Below are 20628 nucleotides of genomic sequence, written 5' to 3' on the forward strand. Positions count from 1 at the left end.
TGAGTTAATTCCCCTTGGAAAGGAGAAGCATGAGATAACAGGTCAGTATTTATGACATTAAAACGCTCTAGAGTCCTTTTTCAAGGTAGTACTAGTACTTGTTTTCTTTGGGCGAGATCTAAATAACCCTCCCAAAGTTGGGATTGAACACACTTCGGATGTCAAACTTTAGTGCACAGTCTAAGGCCAAAAGTAAAAAATCACGCACAAATATGATCTAAGCACTGGAAAGAAGACAAAATATATATAAAAAAATAAGAATCACTCCTTAGACAAAATGGATTATACAAAATGTATTATTTTTATATTATGGTTAGCAAACATTGGTAACACTGGAAACTTACAACATTTGCAAAAATCATAAACAAATTACAACCATATTGAAGACTAAAAAGCAAGTTATCTAACATATATAAACAAACTATTCTGTTTTAAGGACACTACTACAGTCGATATCCAACATCTCCTGCTAAATATTGGACCTTGGTAAAAACAAATGAGCCACTTTGGGGAAACCAGGGTTTAATGCATTTGCTTAGAGTGTCATCCCATATAAGAATGCGCAGTCAGCACAGACTAATCAGTAACAACACTTCGCTTTTATTGATTTTTTTGTTAAATGAATGTTTCTTTTAAACAAAAATTCAGTTTAGAGTGTCGTAACTGATAAGCCTATGTGGGCTAATCTGACACAGGACTTCATGCACATGCATTAAGCCCAGTTTTCCCAGAGTGCATATCATATCAACTATTTTTCAGTAGAGACAGTTGTGTTACCATGGTGTCCAACATGCCATGTTGAATGATGGACTTGGGCTGGCTACGAGGCACGCACACAAACACCAGCGGGTCAGACTCACCAGAAACCTAGCGGAGAAAAAGGATTAAGGTGGACATAAACACTGTGAGACAGCTGCTAACAGTTGTTTCATCCCTTCAGCAGATTTACTGTTATTTGTGGGACATTACTTTTTGTTGATGTCGTACAGTTTTTCCATGAAGACGTAATAACATGATATAACATAACATATCTTTATTCTGGCAAAAAATAGCACAATGCACACTTATAGCCAATAAGCTATAATAACATAGACCCTGTACACTTTCCATTAAACACAGTGGTGCACTTTTAGAAACACTTTGTTAAAGTGAAATAAAAGAATTATTTCATGGTCAACCAAAACTTTTCACTTTTAAATATATGCATTACAATTCAGAACAACTTATACAGCAGTTTTGGAATTCAGAAAGGTGAAATCATCTCAATAGCAGAGATGTCCACATACCTGTGATAATACATTTCAAACAAGACTTTCAAAACATAAAAACAAAGAAACCATTACATTTTCCAGATCTATCTACCAAAACAACACCAAAATCTAGCTTACCTCAACAAAGTACACTTTCAGGTTTTCCAGGAAATAGAACAGACTAAGATGGCGGTCAGTTTTCATCGCCTTGGCAACGAGGTCATCGAATGTGAGACGTCGAGGGTGAGGGTCCCGCAGTAGCTGACAGGGCGTCTGACCAAAATTGTTGATCATCCCTTCGAGGGCTTTCCTTTCTACGTCGTTCTTGACAGCGTCCAGGTCTACAGCACCTGTGAGTATAAATACAGAGCGCTAAAAAGTGTTTGCAATGAAAGTTACAAATACTGTAAAATCATGATTATTCTCGGGACATTCAGTATTGCGAAGATATTGTGGTTTGACCAACTTGCAAGAAAAAAGAAATTAAATGTTAACAAGTGGCTTAGCATTGTTTTGTTGGTCACATGAACATATAACTTTTTAAGAACGAAAAACAATAGATGTTGGCACAGCTGTCATATTTAACAAGAGATGTGTTTTTCAGAAACACAATGCCCCCTATTGCGCCACTTTGAAATACAATTTCAATATATCATATGGCAGGTTTAGACATTATCTCCCTTTTAAAGCTTATAACTTCCCTTTGATTGTATTTTTTGACTTTTGACCTTGAAGGATGACCTTGACCTTTCACCACTCAAAATTTGCAGCTCAATGAGATACACATGCATGCCAAATATCAAGTTGCTATCTTCAATATTGCAAAAGTTATTGCAAAACTTAAACCAAGGTTTAAGTTTTTGGACACACACATACAATGACTGACTGACTGACAGACAGACAGACAGACCAAAAACAATATACCCCCGATCTTTCGATCGGGGGCATAAAAATGTCTTCCTTCTGAAGATGAATATTTTCTTAACTGCTTAGAAAGATATTTAGCAAAAACCAAAATTCCCAATGAAATTGTCACATAAGAAAATGTCGACAAAAAAGGTTTCAATATGTAGAAACAGTACCGGATAACCCATTAGCAGACTAGGCAACTGTCTATGGGCCCGCCACTTTTAGGGGCCACATGACACTGTGACATATTAATTTTTGTTCTTACTTACTTAGCCTAATTTAATGACTTGCCAAAATTATTTTATAGCAATTTTAAGTTCCGACATTTTCAAATTTTATGTATTACCAACCTTTGCAGTGGTAGGCTAATTTAAACGAGTGAAATCAACTGGGCACTGGTGTTCAAGTTGAGCCCCAAATGTTTCACAGAAAGTACAAACCTTCATAAGTGCAGTAGTAGAAGACGTTCAGAGCCTCCACAGCTGCGGGACCTTTCTGTTTGAATCCGAAAATCAGGTCGATCCAGTTGTGAAGGTTCCGAGAAACATGCTCGCATTCCTGTATTAGAAAACAATTTGCTATATATTATATTGAAGAGACTGAAGACTAAAGAAGCACTTGAAATAAATATTGGTATTAACCCTAAATACAAAACATGATTGGATTATTGGGAAAAAACAGTTCCAGTTTCCAGAAATTCAGGCAAAATTTCACCGACCTTTGATGACCCCGTCTGAACCTTCCACTCAAACAATCTTAAATTGGAAGGAAAATGAATATAAAATAGCCAGAGACTTAATAAATTTTACTTAGTTTTCTTTTGTTAAACCTTTTCAACTCAGAAGCAAAGTGAAAATGGCTATATGTAACCAGCATAAAACCAGAGCAGCCTTCAAGTAACTAAAGTAATTCGCAGTATGCTAAGAATTTATAATGCTCATAAGTACCTCAGGGTTGGAACTTAAACCTTAAAAACTTGAATCTATTAAGAAAGTTTTTGAATTTTATTTTTCTAAGGGACTACAAACACATCATATCTGAGCAATTTATACTGTTCAGGATTTGCAGAACTCTTACAAGAGCCTTTCTATGTTGATGAATAAAGTCTTCTGGAGTCTCCGCCCATGCTGGCAGCAGCACGTCATTCACTCTGTCGTGGCTAATCTGCAGCTGACCAAGGTCAAATCCTGCAAGGTCAAAGGTCAACTCTTGCAGAAAAAATGTTGTATTTATTCATTAAATGAATTTTAATGGGATTATGGCCAATTTTTAAAGTACTTTATTCATATATAGGGGGTCCACTACTCTAAGGTTCTAGCGCTTTTCATGAGATCAGTTGATCTAAGTGGTTAACCGGATTAGGAAAACATACAACAAAAAAATCAATCACATCACAAAATCAGTGACTCGCCATAAATATATTGAACAATCTGTTGTCAGTCCTGCAATATACAAACTGAGCAAGAAAAGGATTTTTAACAAGAGCTGTCTCCATAGGAAGACATATGCCCCCGAAAAACGCTTTTTTAAAACCTAAACGCAGATTTCGAAACCTAAACGCGGACCCTAAGTTCAAGTATAAGGTAAAAGGGGTCAAAATGTGTGTGCGTATGGAAAGCACTTGTCCATATACACATGCATACCAAATATGAAGGTTACATCTGAAGCGACATAGAAGTTATGAGCAATTTTCAAAACCTAAACATAAAAGTGTGACGGACAGACGGACTGACAGACAGACAGACGGAAATGCGATCACTTTATGCCCACCTTTGGGGGCATAAAAAAGCACAAATAAGGTTGAATATATAATATATATATTTAACTCAAATTGATGCATCTTATCCTATCATCAAGCATGATTGATCTCATCTGATCCCATCATCAAGCATGATTGAGCCCATCTGATCCCATCATCAAGCATGGTTGATCCCATCTGATCCCATCATAAAGCATGATTGAGCCGATCTGATCCCATCATCAAGCATGATTGATCCCATCTGATCTCATCATCAAACATGAATGATCCCATCTGATCTCATCATCAAACATGATTGATCCCATCTGATCTCATCATCATGCATGATTGATCCCATATGATCCTTTCATCAAGGATGATTGATCCAATCTGAACACATCATCAAGTATGATTGATCCCATCTGATCCCAGCATGAAGCATGACTGACCACAAATGATCCCATCATCAAACATGATTGATCCCATCTGATCCTTTCATCATGGATGATTGATCCAATCTGATCCCATCATCAAGCATGATTATTCCTATCATCAAACATGATTGATCCCATCATCAGACATGATTGATCCCATTTGATACCATCATCAAGCATGATTGATCCTTTCATCAAACATTACTGATCCCATCATCAATTATGATTGATCCTATCTGAAACCATCATCAAGCATGATTGATCCTATCATCAAACATGATTGATCCCATCTGATCCTATAATCAAACATTGATCCCATCAGATCTTATCATCAAACATGATTGATCCCATCTGATCCTATCATAAAACATGATTGATCCCATCTTCAAACATGATTGATGATGCAACATCATGTTTGAGTGCATTGCAACTCTGGGCAGTATAGCGTATACGTGGAGTCAAAAAAAACTTCTTACACTAATAACAAACAAAGTGAGAGCGTACCATTGCTATTGACAAGGAACTCTGGGAGGTAGAAGAACTCAGGTATGAGCTCCTTCACATCGTTGGGGTTGTTGTACATTGACTTCCATGTTCCGGGTATGGAGTGGAACTGGCGGTCAGACACGTCAAACCTGCAAATAGTGGAACTGGCGGTCAGACATGTCAAATCTGCAAATTTGCTTTTTGACCTCAATATACAATTGTTCCGTTAAGTTACATCAAAGAAATATATTTATTAAAACAAACTTTAAAAAATACTCTAGGAAATATGTTAGGCAAAAGTCAAGGTCATTCTTGGTATGATATTTAGTTTTTTTTAGTAAACATTCCCAGATTAAACAATCTGCCAAATGAGTACCTTCCACTCTGGAGTGCGATGTGCAGCGTGGTGAATGGTTCCATGCGTATCATATAATGCATCACAGTGGCAGCGTTGGAGTAGTGTGTGCCGTAGTGGAACTTCTCTATCACACCGTGAGGGTCCTCAAAGTGGTCAAACCTGGCAAACAGAACACAGGCCACGTCAGTAACCCAACATTCATACAACACAAGCCTTGGAAGATTTTAACACATTTTTTTTTTAGCAGGGAATAACTCCACAAAGAATAAAGTACTTGTCTATGTGTGTGAAGGTCATAAAGTTGTGTGTGTGTGTGAAGGTCATGAAGTTGTGTGTGGATGTGAAGGTCATGAAGTTGAGTGCGGGCGTGAAGGTCATGAAGATGTGTGTGGGTGTGAAGGTCATGAAGTTGTATGTGTGTATGAAGGTAATGAAGTTGTGTATGGGTGTGAAGGTCATGAAGTTGTGTGTGGGAGTGAAGGTCATGAAGTTGTATGTGGGTTTGAAGGTCATGAAGTTGTGTGTAGGTGTGAAGGTCATGAAGTTGTATGTAGGTGGGAATGTCATAAAGTTGTATGTGTGTGTGAAGGTCATGAAGATGTGTGTGGGTGTGAAGGTCATGAAGTTGTGTGTCTTTGTGAAGGTCATGAAGTTGTACATGGGTGTGAAGGTCATGAAGTTGTATGTGGGTGTGAAGGTCATGAAGTTGTGTGTGGGTGTGAAGGTCATGAAGTTGTGTGTGGGTGTGAAGGTCATGAAGTTGTGTGTGTGTGTGAAGGTCATGAAGTTGTGTAAGGGTGTGAAGGTCATGAAGTTGTGTGTGGGTGTGAAGGTCATGAAGTTGTATGTGTGTGTGAAGGTCATGAAGTTGTGTGTGGTTGTGAAGGTCATGAAGTTGTATGTGGGTGTGAAGGTGATGAATTTGTGTGTGGGTGTGAAGGTCATGAAGTTGTGTGTGGGTGTGAAGGTCATGAAGTTGTGTGTGAGTGGATGGTAATGAAGATGTGACTGGGTGTATAAATGAAGGGATTCAAATGATACTTCAGATTACCTACACAGACAATACATTGTGCAGGTCTTGTTCTAATGCAGTACTTTTACAACAGACCAGAACATCAATAACAATCATAAAATGACCAAATCTTGGATCACAGCCTGAAAAGGGTAAATACGGGTTTGAAACTTGGCAACTTTGCAAAAAGAAATACTTATCCCTTTCCCACTCAGAAGCAAAGTGAAAATGGCTAAATGCGAGCAGCATAAAACCAAAACATCCTGAAAGGTTTACTTCTGTTAGCTGCTCATCAGTACCTCCAGGTTTGAAATAAAGACTTTAAAACATGAATATATTAAGACAGGTCATTAATTTAATTTGATTTTATAAGGAACTGCTTAGGGATCAAAATGGGTATCTAAGCAGAAAATTGTTAAAATTTAATACTAGATTCAAGTTATAAGGCTTCATTCTCAAACCTAAGGTACTGATGACCGGCAAACAATAGAAAACCTGAACAGACTGCAAGTAACTTGCCAGTTACTAACAGGCTGTTCTGATTGTATACTGGTTGCATATAACCATTTTCACTTTGCTTCTGAGCGTGAAAGGGTTAAAAACAAAAACTAAAACTGTAAGTGCTTACTTCTCCCTGATGTCTTCCTCATTGCGTGGGTTCAAGACGCCCACAGGCTTGGACAGGTCTCGGAACACCGCCGGGTTGTCAAGGTCAAGTGTAGCAGACGTGTAGTCACACAGTATCCACGGAAACTTAACCGATATGTTAATATGTAAATCTCTATCGCTTGCAAATATTATGTATTAATGTATAATCATATTCAACAGTTAGTAACAGTTTGTACTGGAAACTGAAACAATATGTAAATATGCTACTTCGTATCCCTGACCGAGTTTTTTTTTTACTTGTCGTTGTATTCAACAATTTTTATGAATTTATCGTCGACTTGAACAGTATATCAGTGTAATTTTAAATCTTTGTTTTCAACAGCATATCAGTAAAGTCAGGACTGTCAGTTAAGCTAATCCACATTTCCTGGGAAAGCTGGTTTGACAATTGCTCACACCACATACTTATGACAGTAACTGACAACTTCATCAGTGGTACGGGGTTCATGGCTGTAGGAACACTTTCATGACCAAAAGCTCATGCAAGACTACAGCTAGGCTGTGAATATAAACCACTTTCCTTGGATTTGTAAATCAGAGCTCAACCAACTAAGCAGGCAGGTTACAAAAAAGAGTGACAGGGTAAATCTTGAAATTGTATACGATTCAGGACTTGAATAATCAAACCTGGCAGTAGCTGATATTTCTTCATATTACCATAACTGGAGATGCTTATCTAAGATGAACATTTTTGCACACCCATTAAGCCCAGTTTTCCCAGAGCCAGATTCTTATCATATTAACAACAACATACCACTGGGTATTGACTAAGGTCGTTGTACGTGCGACCTGCAATCGTGTTCAGCTGCATCAGGTACTCAAAGTTGCTGATCTCTCGCTGGACCCATTTCTGAAATGAGATTAAACTCATGTTTGATCCTTTTCCTGAGAAAACGGGGCTTAATACATTTACACAGGCCTTGATAGGATGACACATTCCGTTAAATTTTGTTTTTCTCTAAAAAGAGACCTCTTTTCAATGCAAAAAACTATAACAACCAAGACTATTGCCAAGCAATAGATGTCCCCTACCGGCTCCACCATTGTCAGAAATCCCACCATTGCCAGATTAAAAAAATAATATTTGTTGCCATAGCAACCATAATTTTTGACATAGGAATAAAAATGAAATGACGTGCATAATGTTCATATTGCCATCTATCCATGTTTCAAGTTTCATGAAAAAATATTAAGAACTTTTAAAGTTATCGCAGGATCCAGAAAACCACCATTTTAGCAGTATTTCTTGTCTATTTGTTTCCATAGCAACCATAATTTTTGACGTAGGAACAAAATGAAACAAGATTTCTTTGAGAAATACAATGCCCCCCAGTAAGCCAAATATGACCCCAAGAGCTCTTGAGTTATCATCCGGAAACCACCTGGTGGACGAACCGACCGACCTACCGACCGACCGACATGAGCAAAGCAATATACCCCCTCTTCTTCGAAGGGGGGCAGGTGGTGGTGGAGGAGGAGTAGTAGTAGTAGTAGTAGTAGTAGTAGTAGTAGTAGTAGTAGAAGTAGTAGTAGTAGTAGTAGTAGTAGTAGTAGTAGTAGTAGTAGAAGTAGTAGTAGAAGTAGTAGTAGTAGTAGTAGTAGTAGTAGTAGTAGTAGTAGTAGTAGTAGTAGTAGTAGCAGTAGCAATATCAGCAGCAGTAGCAGCATTACAATACCAATACTTAAGAATGATCAAATGGGATAAGGTAACCTAGCACTGGCAGTAAATATGGGGCTCATTTACAGGTCAGATTTGGAATCTCTGCTGTAAAATGAGATTTTGAATGAATTAAAGGGAGGCAAATCTGTAATAAAAAGAAGATAAATAAACCGTAGTTGTTTCCCTTGTTTGAACCATGCTTAATCCTTATAATGCCTATTTCCAGTAACTGTGACCTTCACCTGTGGCCTTGACCTTTGACCTAGTGACCTCAAAATCAATAGGGGTCATCTGCGAGTCATGATCAATGTACCTATGAAGTTTCATGATCCTAGCCCCAAGCGTTCTTGAGTTATCATCCGGAAACCACCTGGTGGACGGACCGACCGACCTACCGACCGACCGACATGAGCAAAGCAATATACCCCCTCTTCTTCGAAGGGGGGCATAATAACATGCATAATGTCCATATATCCATCTATCCATTTTTCAAGTTTCATGAAAAAATATTAAGAAATTTTAAAGTTATTGCAGGATCCAGAAAAGTGTGACGGACAGACTGACAAACTGACAGACAGAGCGCAAACCATAAGTCCCCTCCGGTGAAACCGGAAGGGGAAAAAAAGTGGAAATTGTTGTCCCTAATTAGCCTGTGCAGACTGCATTTAGCACTGTTTTCCTACAGCATGTCTCATATTCATTAAATGCAAAGGAAAATACATAAAAGAAGAAGGTTCCAAGGGCTAAAGGTTACTCACATGAATTTGTGATACTGAAAAATTTAAAATATTTGTGAAATTTTGCAGTATTTAAAAAAAGACTTGTTCATGAACAATTTAATTTTTGCATTCTGATTTTTGAAACAAATAGAGGAATTTGTGTCGGTCATTTGTTCATGTGTTTGTTAAATTGGTGTATCAATCAACCCACTACATCAACCAAAATCAATCTTCCACGAATAATAATGATTTAACAGTAATTGGAATTATAAATATTGATGACTTTGTAAACAATTAAAAGGAGTCCAGACATGGTTATGTAGTGATGGCACAATAAAAGTGCTTTAGTAAGATTTAAACTTGGCTGAGATATCATAAGGACTAATGTTCTAACCAAGTATCATGAAGACTGGATTATTAAAGAAACCCTCTAAAAGTATTAAGGAGTGTTTTCTTTAATTTGACAAAGTGACCTACTTTTTGACTCCTGACTACCAGATCTCAAAATCAGCTTGAGATATGTTTAAAACATGTTTCAAACTTGGTCAAAATATTTTTTAGATATCATAAGGACAGATGTCATGGAGATATCATAAGGACAAACATTCTGAGGAAGTTTCATGAAGATTGGGCACAGGCTAGGTGCAAATGGGCGATATCAATCCCTATGTTTCAGTAAGTATGTCTTTGTTACATGATGACAAGGTAAATGCTGATAACTTCAGAAAAAAATGCAAGTTAACTGCTTGGGACAAGGTTCAGGTTTTTTTAAACTCAATAAATTTATCTATGCTCAAAACTAACTAAGTATTATAAATGTACCATTAAGAGGTTCAACTAAGCACCACAACACACCTAGTATTATCAATATTCCATTGAGAGGTTCAACTAAGCACCACAACACACCTAGTATTATCAATGTACCATTGGGAGGTTCAACAAAGCACCACAAAACACCAAGTATTATCAATGTAATATGAGAGGTGCATCACAACAAACATAGTATTATCAATGTACCATTGGCAGGTTCAACTAAGCACCACAAAACACCAAGTATTATCCATGTACCTTTGAGAATTGCAACTAAGCATCACAACACACCTAGTATTATCAATGTGTTCCTTTGAGAGGTTAAACAACTAAGCACCACAACACACCTGAGTCAGACCAGAGGCCTTTAACAGCTCAGCTGGGGATCGGGATCCATAGTAGATCAGGTTTGGGGGACGCAGGCTCAGAATTCTACTGTACACCTTGTTCCGCACCTTTAAATAATCACACAAATTTGATTTAAAACGTGTTCAACGAAATCTAAGCATATAGGTACATGGATACATGTTGATTGTCCGATCTTTTTCGATCTCAACTCGATTATTTCCCGGGCCCGACGCCGGGTAAAATTTTAAGTGAGACTTAAAATCAATCATGACGCAGCCTGATGCTACAAAATATCCCAATGTTTGTGCAATCATCGGCCGGACGCCAGCCTGATGAGCAGAAAAATATGTTGTCCCCTAATTGGACGGTGATCAGTCTCTATTTGTGACTGAGGTATTAGTCATTGATTAATTCAAGGGAGAGAAATCTGAGCATATTAGTACATATATACAAACAGAGTAATCTTGTTCAAATTAGAGGCATTGCACGGTTTTCTTCCTTGTTCACTTTTTAAACAGAAAGTTCTTAAAACATTAATTCAGTTCTGGTATCAGCTTAAAAGGCTTCTGACCTTGCAGAAAAAACAACAACAACAGAAATTCCAACCTTTTTCTCAAAGTTAAGGAAGTAGTTGGTCTGGTCCACTAGGAACATCTCCAGGGCAGATCTGCGCAGGTTGTAGCGCCGGAAGTGGATCTCCCGGAGTTGAGGCAGACTCCACTTGAAATCCTCACCACCTGGGGATAGGAACACTTTAGTTTTAACCTCCCTCTCAGAAAATTGCAGCTAATGGAAACTCTATTATTTTGATCCAATACGTGTGTTAGATGAAATACTATAAAATAATTATTATTCATGGGAAATTATTTTTTTGTTAATATCTTGGGTTGACCGATGTAAATTCCTCATTTTAACTTTTTTTAATTTACTTGTCCAAGAAAATGTCATTTAAAAAATACAACAAGAACTTCATTCCAATGAATATAAATGACTAAACAGTATTTTAACTGATTGTATTACCAAGACATCAATGTACAACAGAGACTACATATAGGCCGTGCTCTGTTAAAAGGGGGTTCAATGCATATGCGTAAAGTGTTGTCCCAGATTAGCCTGTGCAGTGCACACAGGCTAATCAGGGACAAAACTTTCTGCCTAAACTGGACTTTTGCTAAGAAGAGACTTTCTTTACATAAAACATATCATAAAGCGGAAAGCGTCGTCCCTGATTAGCCTGTGTGGACTGCACAGGCTAATCTGGGACGACATTTTAAGCACATGCATTAAACCACTTTTTCACAGAGTATGGCTCAAATGTTTGATTTTCAGCACGTGATACATATTTTTGACGTTCCTACCATCTTCCCTAATGGTGCTACAGTCGAAGAAGTACACGTGTGTTGTGGTGACCTCCAGGCGACCTTTGATGACCTCCTGCAAGGTCACGAGTTCACATTCCTCCGTCAGGACCAGTTTCTCCTTATCCCCGTACACTTCTGCTGTTGAACTAAACAGATAGTTGTTATCTTTGGATAAATGATTTTATCTCATCATCTGCAGCCCATTGTTTAAATCTTGATAACTTTAGCCAATACAAAAGATAACCTTTATTTGGATAAAGATATCTGGGGTCAAATACCTTGGCTAAATCTTATCCAAAACGTAACAAAACTTGCATCTGTTTGTTTATAAATTTGTTTATACAATTGCTACCCCCCAAAAATATCGTAAAATTGAAGATAACCAAAGTTATCCGCTGGCTAAGAGTTATTCAGGTTTATACAATTTGCTGCAGATGTGAATTGTCCCAACGACACAAAAAAACATTTCAATAAAAACATAGCTTTTCTCAGCATTACTGAGTTAAAGATGTCACAATCAGAATACTGATTTGAGCCTCCCTCTGTAAAAACAGGGCAAAATCCATGTGCGTAAAGTGTCGTCCCACATAAACCTGTGCAGTTTGCAGTCTAATCAGGGACAAAACTTGCTGCCTAAACCTGATTTTCACTAAGTAGAGACTTCTTTTTAACAAAAAATTCTTAAAAAACAAATATTGTCATCCCTGATTAGCCTGTGCGGACAAATCTGGGATAACACTTTTAGCACATGCATTAAGCCCCATTTTCCAAGAACAAGGCCCGTATTCACCAAACGATTCTTAGACTTAAGTCTATAAATCAAGAAAATTCTTTAAATTAGAATATTCAAGAATTTCTTTAATTTTGAGTCAAACTCTGCAGTTAACATCTCTATCTATATTATTCTTCATATAGAACATTTTGTTAATGACATAATCACCAGTGGAGGCCTGTATATGTTCATTCACTGAACACATGTATTGTGTGCAGTTTTATACACCAAAATTTTAATTTTAAAAGTTGGTGAGCGTTATACATTGATACAACCGATCGTTTAAAAGTAAAATGGTGCCTGATTTTAGAGTTTTGTTATTTCAAAAACTCTTTGTCTCCTTTTTTGGCATTGAACAATCATGTATGCGTTATACATGGTTGGGCGTAATACATTGCGTAATACATACTAGCTAAGTATTCTCAACATGATCTTTCTCTGCCAGGGGATATTTGTTTAAGATAAACTAAAATGGTATGACATTACTTGAAAAGGGAAACTATTAAATTTCACATGCACTTGTGTGAATGTTAATATGTAAATTTGTATTCCTTAAAGGGATTTTTTTTTTAATAGAAAAATACGCACTAGATACAAATAACTGTAGACCAGTTAACATTCAATAAATGCACATTATTGCTACTTTATCAAAGAATCCCATTTTTCTCTAACCTTTGTGCACTGATGACTGTCCAATCCTCGTCGCCTATCCCATCATCCCCCATGTTCTCCTTGGATACAAGAGCTTCCTTGGTTACCGAAAGGTGCCTCAACTCCTCAAGAATGTTGATGCTTTCAACACCTGTAGAATCATTTGAACCTTGTTCTGGGAAAACTGGGCTTAATGCATGTGCGTAAAATGTTGTTCCAGATCAGCCTGTGCAGTCCAGAAGGCTAATCAGGTAGATTTTTGTTAAGAAGAGAGTTCCTTTATCAGGGGTGTCAATTTACCGAAATCTAAAATCCTGAAAATCATCCTAGAATTTGGGGACCAGAGTCAAAAGAGTTTTAATGATTCATTAAATTATGTTTCCTTTGTAAATAATATGCCAAAGGTCAATAATTTGTGTTTAAGAGTGACATTTTGTGACAAGAATGCTTAAAATAACCAAAACAATCCTCTGATTTATATCAATATCAAAAGTTTTCCTTGAGGGCTTAAATCCTGAATTCAGGAATAATCCTGAAAATTGACACCTCTGCTTTATATGTCAAATAGCATAAAGGCTGAAGTTATGTCCCTTATAAGTGTGTGCGCAATGCACAGGCTAATATAGGTCATACATTTTACACACATGCATTAAGCCCAGTTTTCCTGAAATCATGCTTATTTGATAAATTGTTTTTTTTTATGAACTTAATAAAAAAAATAATATTTACATGCAGCAGTCTAAACTTTTTCTTTCTAAAGTACAGCTTCTATGCTAAACAAAAACTAACATCATATATTTAGATTCTGAATATTGCAGACTCAAACATTGGACAAAAATCAGTATTCTGTCAATTTTAGACCTTTCAAATCAAGTACAGTATAAATATATTCTTTATTCTAAGACTTATGTCTAAGAAGGGTTCAGTAAATACGGGGCTGGTATTCATAAAGCTTTTAAGGTAAAGCTTTACATAAGCTGGATTTAAGGGACAATTTTAAAATTCAATTTTCTATTGAAATTCTAATGATTTCAGTTTTGTAATGCCAAAATACTGTTCTTCTATGCAAAATTTACTTAAATAAACCAATTAAATGAGAAAAGACACCAAAATGGAAGGGTAAAAGACTTCAGGAATGTTTAATTATTTAAGGAATTTTCTTAAATTTACCCTTACGAGCTTTATGAATACCAGCCCAGGTCCTGTTTTTCAGCCAACTCACCCGTGTTATCTCTCAACATGGCCGCCTCTCTGTGCATGTCAAAGTGATAGTACTCACTCGTGTTATCTCTCAACATGGCCGCCTCTCTATGCACGTCAAAGTGATAGTTCTCACCTGTGTTATCTCTCAACATGGCCGCCTCTCTGTGCATGTCAAAGTGATAGTACTCACCCGTGTTATCTCTCAACATGGCTGCCTCTCTGTGCATGTCAAAGTGATAGTACTCATCCGTGTTATCTCTCAACATGGCCGCCTCTCTGTGCATGTCAAAGTGATAGTACTCACCAGTGTTATCTCTCAACATGGCCGCCTCTCTGTGCATGTAAAAGTGATAGTACTCACCCGTGTTATCTCTCAACATGGCTGCCTCTCTGTGCATGTCAAAGTGATAATACTCACCAGTGTAATCTCTCAACATGGCTACCTCTCTGTGCATGTCAAAGTGATAGTACGCACCAGTGTTATCTCTCAACATGGCCGCCTCTCTGTGCATGTCAAAGTGATAGTACTCACCCGTGTTATCTCTCAACATGGCTGCCTCTCTGTGCATGTCAAAGTGATAGTACTCACCCGTGTTATCTCTCAACATGGCCGCCTCTCTGTGCATGTAAAAGTGATAGTACTCACCAGTGTTATCTCTCAACATGGCCGCCTCTCTGTGCATGTCAAAGTGATAGTACTCACCAGTGTTATCTCTCAACATGGCTGCCTCTCTGTGCATGTCAAAGTGATAGTACTCACCAGTGTTATCTCTCAACATGGCAGCCTCTCTGTGCATGTCAAAGTGATAGTTCTCACCAGTGTTATCTCTCAACATGGCTGCCTCTCTGTGCATGTCAAAGTGATAGTACTCACCAGTGTTATCTCTCAACATGGCCGCCTCTCTGTGCATGTCAAAGTGATAGTACTCACCAGTGTTATCTCTCAACATGGCCGCCTCTCTGTGCATGTCAAAGTGATAGTACTCACCCGTGTTATCTCTCAACATGGCTGCCTCTCTGTGCATGTCAAAGTGATAGTTCTCACCAGTGTTATCTCTCAACATGGCTGCCTCTCTGTGCATGTCAAAGTGATAGTACTCACCCGTGTTATCTCTCAACATGGCTGCCTCTCTGTTCATGTCAAAGTAATAGTACTCACCAGTGTTATCTCTCAACATGGCCGCCTCTCTGTGCATGTCAAAGTGATAGTACTCACCAGTGTTATCTCTCAACATGGCCGCCTCTCTGTGCATGTCAAAGTGATAGTACTCACCCGTGTTATCTCTCAACATGGCTGCCTCTCTGTGCATGTCAAAGTGATAGTTCTCACCAGTGTTATCTCTCAACATGGCTGCCTCTCTGTGCATGTCAAAGTGATAGTACTCACCCGTGTTATCTCTCAACATGGCTGCCTCTCTGTGCATGTCAAAGTAATAGTACTCACCAGTGTTATCTCTCAACATGGCTGCCTCTCTGTGCATGTCAAAGTGATAGTACTCACCCGTGTTATCTCTCAACATGGCTGCCTCTCTGTGCATGTCAAAGTGATAGTACTCACCCGTGTTATCTCTCAACATTGCCGCCTCTCTGTGCATGTCAAAGTGATAGTACTCACCCCTGTTATCTCTCAACATGGCCGCCTCTCTGTGCATGTCAAAGTGATAGTACTCACCAGTGTTATCTCTCAACATGGCCGCCTCTCTGTGCATGTCAAAGTGATAGTACTCACCCGTGTTATCTCTCATTATGGCCGCCTCTCTGTGCACCTCAAAGTGATAGTACTCACATGTGTTATCTCTCAATATGGCTGCCTCTCTGTGCACGTCAAAGTGATAGTACTCACCCGTGTTATCTCTCAACATGGCTACATCTCTGTGACCGTCAAAGTGATAGTACTCACCCCAGTTATCTCTCAACATGGCTGCCTCTCTGTGCACGTCAAAGTATTAGTACTCACCAGTGTTATCTCTCAACATGGCTGCCTCTCTGTGCATGTCAAAGTGATAGTACTCACCAGTGTTATCTCTCAACATGGCTGCCTCTCTGTGCATGTCAAAGTGATAGTACTCACCAGTGTTATCTCTCAACATGACTGCCTCTCTGTGCATGTCAAAGTGATAGTACTCACCAATGTTATCTCTCAACATGGCCGCCTCTCTGTGCACGTCAAAGTGATAGTACTCACCCGTGTTATCTCTCAACATGGCTGCCTCTTTGTGCATGTCAAAGTGATAGAACTCACCCGTGTTATCTCTCAACATGGCTGCCTCTCTGTGCATGACAAAGTGATAGTACTCACCCGTGTTATCTCTCAACATGGCTGCCTCTCTGTGCACGTCAAAGTGATAGTACTCACCAGTGTTATCTCTCAACATGGCCGCCTCTCTGTTTACGTCAAAGTGATAGTACTCACCAGTGTTATCTCTCAACTTGGCAGCCTCTCTGTGCACGTCAAAGTGATAGTACTCACCCGTGTTGTCTCTCAACATGGCCGCCTCTCTGTGCATGTCAAAGTGATAGTACTCACCAGTGTTATCTCTCAACATGGCTGCCTCTCTGTGCACGTCAAAGTGATTGTACTCACCTGTGTTGTCTCTCAACATGACTGCCTCTCTGTGCACGTCAAAGTGACAGTACTCACCCGTGTTGTCTCTCAACATGGCTGCCTCTCTGTGCACGTTAAAGTGATAGTACTCACCAGTGTTATCTCTCAACATGGCTGCCTCTCTGTGCACGTCAAAGTGATAGTTCTGTATGAGCTTCACCTTTGTACGAGAGAAAAGTAAATAAAATATATTTCGTTAAAACACGTTACTTTTGTTTACTTCAATTTGTTAAATTCTTTAAATGTTACCGCCATATAATTCACCAGTAGTATTTATGTTCTCCATACAAATTTGAGTAGCCATTTATATTACAAAGTAGCAAGCGACTAAAAACTAAAACAGGCGTTCTTTTGTGCTGTTTTAAATAAATATTTTGGGTAAAAGTAGCCGGAGCCAATATTGTAAGTAACCGATGTAATTGCCGGCTGCAGGTGCTTCTGAAGAACACTGGTAGTATTTATATAAACACAAACACAGGCAGTGACGTCAAGGTCATACAGTAACATATGATTGATGTATTTTACCTTCATACGAGAGAAATTCTCTTGGTTGGACAGCTTCCAGTGACACTCCTGCAGGCTCCTATGAAAAATATATTATTAAAGAATCAATGAACCTCGCTGTGGGAAAACCGGGCTTAATGCATGTGCATATAGCATCGTCCAAAATTAGATTGTGCTGTCCGCATAGGCTAATCAGGGACAACACTTTCCCCTTTAATGGAATTTTTCTTTTTAAGGCAGTCTCCTCTTAGCACAAGGGCTGTTTGTAAAACATGCATGCCCCCCATATGGGCTGTCAGTTGTAGTGGCAGCCATTGTGTGAATACGTTTTTTGTCACTGTGACCTTGACCTTTGACCTAGTGACCTGAAAATCAATAGGGGTCATTTGCCAGTCATGATCGATATACCTATAAAGTTTCATGATCTTATGCGTAAGCATTCTTGAGTCATCATACGGAAACCATTTTACTATTTCGAGTCACTGTGACCTTGACCTTTGACCTAAATCAATAGGGGTCATCTGCCAGTCATGATCAATGTTCCTATGAAGTTCCATGATCCTAGGCGTAAGCATTCTTGAGTTATCATCCGGAAACCATTTTACTGTTTCGAGTCACTGTGACCTTGATCTTTGACCTAGTGACCTGAAAATCAATAGGGGTCATCTGCCAGTCATGATCAATGTACCAATGAAGTTTCATGATCCTAGGCGTAAGTATTGTTGAGTTATCATTCGGAAACCATTTTACTATTTCGAGGCACTGTGTCCTTGACCTTTGACCTAGTGACCTGAAAATCAATAGGGGTCATCTGCCAGTCATGATCAATGTACCTATGAAGTTTCATGATCTTAGGCTAAGTGTTCTTGAGTTATCATCCCGAAACCATCTGGTGGACGGACAGACTGATCGACATGTGCAAAACAATATACCCCCTCTTCTTCGAAGGGGGGCATAAAAAATCCAGTATAGGCTGAAAGTGTCATCCTTGATTAGCCTGTGCAGACATGCATAAAGACCACTTTTCCCAGACCACTGCTCATTTGATCAAAATGTGATTGCAATTTGGAGCATAAATACAGCAACGATCACGCAAGCTCTCATAAATATTGGATGTAAGTGTATGTGCAGTGTAACCTATATTGTGTAGACCACAATTGAACTGAAGGATATATATGAGCCATGCTCTGAAAAAAACTGGTCTAAATGCACGTGCATACAGTGTCATGCCAGATAAACCTTTATATTCTGCACAGGCTAACCAGTAACAAAACTTATCGCTTTTATGGTATATTTCATTTAAAGAAAGCCTCTTCTTAGCAAAATTCGAGTTACAGTGGAAAGTGTTGTCCATGATAAGCCTGTGTGTGTGTGTATGTTTATTTACAGGTCATCGCTGAGTCTTCACAACTACCTTATGTGCTGACCTGCAAACTGCGCAGGCTAATATGGGACCACAATTTACTCAGATGCATTAAGTCCAGTTTCCCAGAGGCTCATATGATGTTTTAACTAGATCTTGTCACAGTAAAGACACAAACCATGGGGACATATGTAGTTGCAGGTAGAAGGTTTTAATAAGCATGTAATAGGTATCATTTAAACATTTAGCAATGCAAGTGTCCTTAAATATAAAACCAGTGTGTTTAAAGAATTGCTTCTGACAGGCTTTTAACACCTCAATCAACTTTTCCTGACTGGCCAACTATAGCATAGAATAGTAGTTAGTAACTTACTGTGACCTTGACCAAACTGGCATTAAAATATCCAAATAATGTTTGCATGTAACCTCCCCCCTATACCCCACACAAATTCAGCATAGTACCGTCAGCCCAAACTCAAGTTATCAAGCAGAAATTGTTATTCAATTGTTTAAACTAATACATTGACCATTCTATTTTAAGTAACAAAGACATTGATCATTTTATTTGAGTAACAAAGACACTGACCATTCTTTTTTCAGTAACAAAGACATTCACTATTTTAATTTTAGAAACAAAGACATTGACCATTTTATTTTAAGTAACTAAGACATTGGCCATTCTATTTGTAGTAACAAAAACATTCACCATTCCATTTTTAGAAACACTGACATTGACCCCACCTGTCAGCCCATGCTCCACGCTCCCCAATGAAGAAGGTCTTCTTTGCGCGCCACTGACGCAGTACGGCGCTGTGCTGGTTACGTAGCTGGGTGCTCATGTTCTGGAAACGTTTCCGCTCGAGTGTGATCTTCTTGGCAAACGGGGCAAGAATCTGGTCCTGCAATACACACAACCATTATTTTCCCAATTGCAAACAGTACCAATACACAGCACTATTTTTCCCAATTGCAAACAGTACCAATACACAGCACTATTTTTCCCAATTGCAAACAGTACCAATACACAGCACTATTTTTCCCAATTGCAAACAGTACCAATACACAGCACTATTTTCCCAATTGCAAACAGTACCAATACACAGCACTATTTTTCCCAATTGCAAACAGTACCAATACACAGCACTATTTTTCCCAATTGCAAACAGTACCAAAACACAGCACTATTTTTCCCAATTGCAAACAGTACCAATACTGTGCACATTTGTTCCCAAAAAACTTTGGGAAAATGCGCCTCGTGAAAATTTCAGTTTACAAATATGGGTCTTTAAAATTTATTGTTACTTGGTTGCACAAACCCATCTTCATATTATTTTATATGATTTTTTTCTGAAATGTTCAGATTTAGAACTCATTTTATTTATTTATTTTTTTTAGGGAAAACTTGGCTAAATGCATATGCGTAAAGTGTCAATCCCATTTTATGGAATTTTTCATTTAACTATTTGCCACTTAGATACATGTTTCATTTGCATTACCTTAAAAATTTAAATTTAATCAAAAACCTTTTTCACTAGATTCAAGTTGTAAAGTCTTCATTTTTTAACCCTTATATACTGCATAGTGAGTAACAAACAGCATAAAACCTGAACAGACTGCAAGCTACTCGCAGGCTGTTCTGGTATTATTCTGTTTGCACATAGTCATTTCCACTTTTCCTCTGAGTGGGAAAGGTCTTAACGAAAATACTATTAAAGTGTCGTCCCTGATTAGCCTATGTTTAATGCTTATCTTGGACCACACTTTTGAATAATTTTT

The 20628-nt window shown here is 38.4% G+C and overlaps 1 protein-coding gene across 1 annotated transcript in view; it reads right to left on the bottom strand.

Annotated features, from left to right (window-relative positions):
- Positions 1 to 20628, bottom strand: part of LOC127847281 (neurobeachin-like protein 1) — a 124093-nt gene that overhangs the window by 15183 nt on the left and 88282 nt on the right. Inside the window, exons 36-50 of the mRNA XM_052379086.1 lie at positions 19594 to 19751; positions 17511 to 17568; positions 17079 to 17145; positions 13199 to 13328; positions 11752 to 11900; positions 11000 to 11130; positions 10393 to 10500; positions 7611 to 7706; positions 6816 to 6940; positions 5194 to 5334; positions 4836 to 4966; positions 3237 to 3346; positions 2600 to 2717; positions 1389 to 1600; positions 778 to 867 (exon numbers count right to left, since the gene is read on the bottom strand). Of these exons, the coding sequence (XP_052235046.1) occupies positions 778 to 867; positions 1389 to 1600; positions 2600 to 2717; positions 3237 to 3346; positions 4836 to 4966; positions 5194 to 5334; positions 6816 to 6940; positions 7611 to 7706; positions 10393 to 10500; positions 11000 to 11130; positions 11752 to 11900; positions 13199 to 13328; positions 17079 to 17145; positions 17511 to 17568; positions 19594 to 19751 (1824 nt within the window). The remainder of the gene's footprint in view (positions 1 to 777; positions 868 to 1388; positions 1601 to 2599; positions 2718 to 3236; positions 3347 to 4835; positions 4967 to 5193; positions 5335 to 6815; positions 6941 to 7610; positions 7707 to 10392; positions 10501 to 10999; positions 11131 to 11751; positions 11901 to 13198; positions 13329 to 17078; positions 17146 to 17510; positions 17569 to 19593; positions 19752 to 20628) is intronic.

This window comes from Dreissena polymorpha, chromosome 10 (assembly GCF_020536995.1).
Source record: "Dreissena polymorpha isolate Duluth1 chromosome 10, UMN_Dpol_1.0, whole genome shotgun sequence".
Classification (NCBI taxonomy): domain Eukaryota; kingdom Metazoa; phylum Mollusca; class Bivalvia; order Myida; family Dreissenidae; genus Dreissena; species Dreissena polymorpha.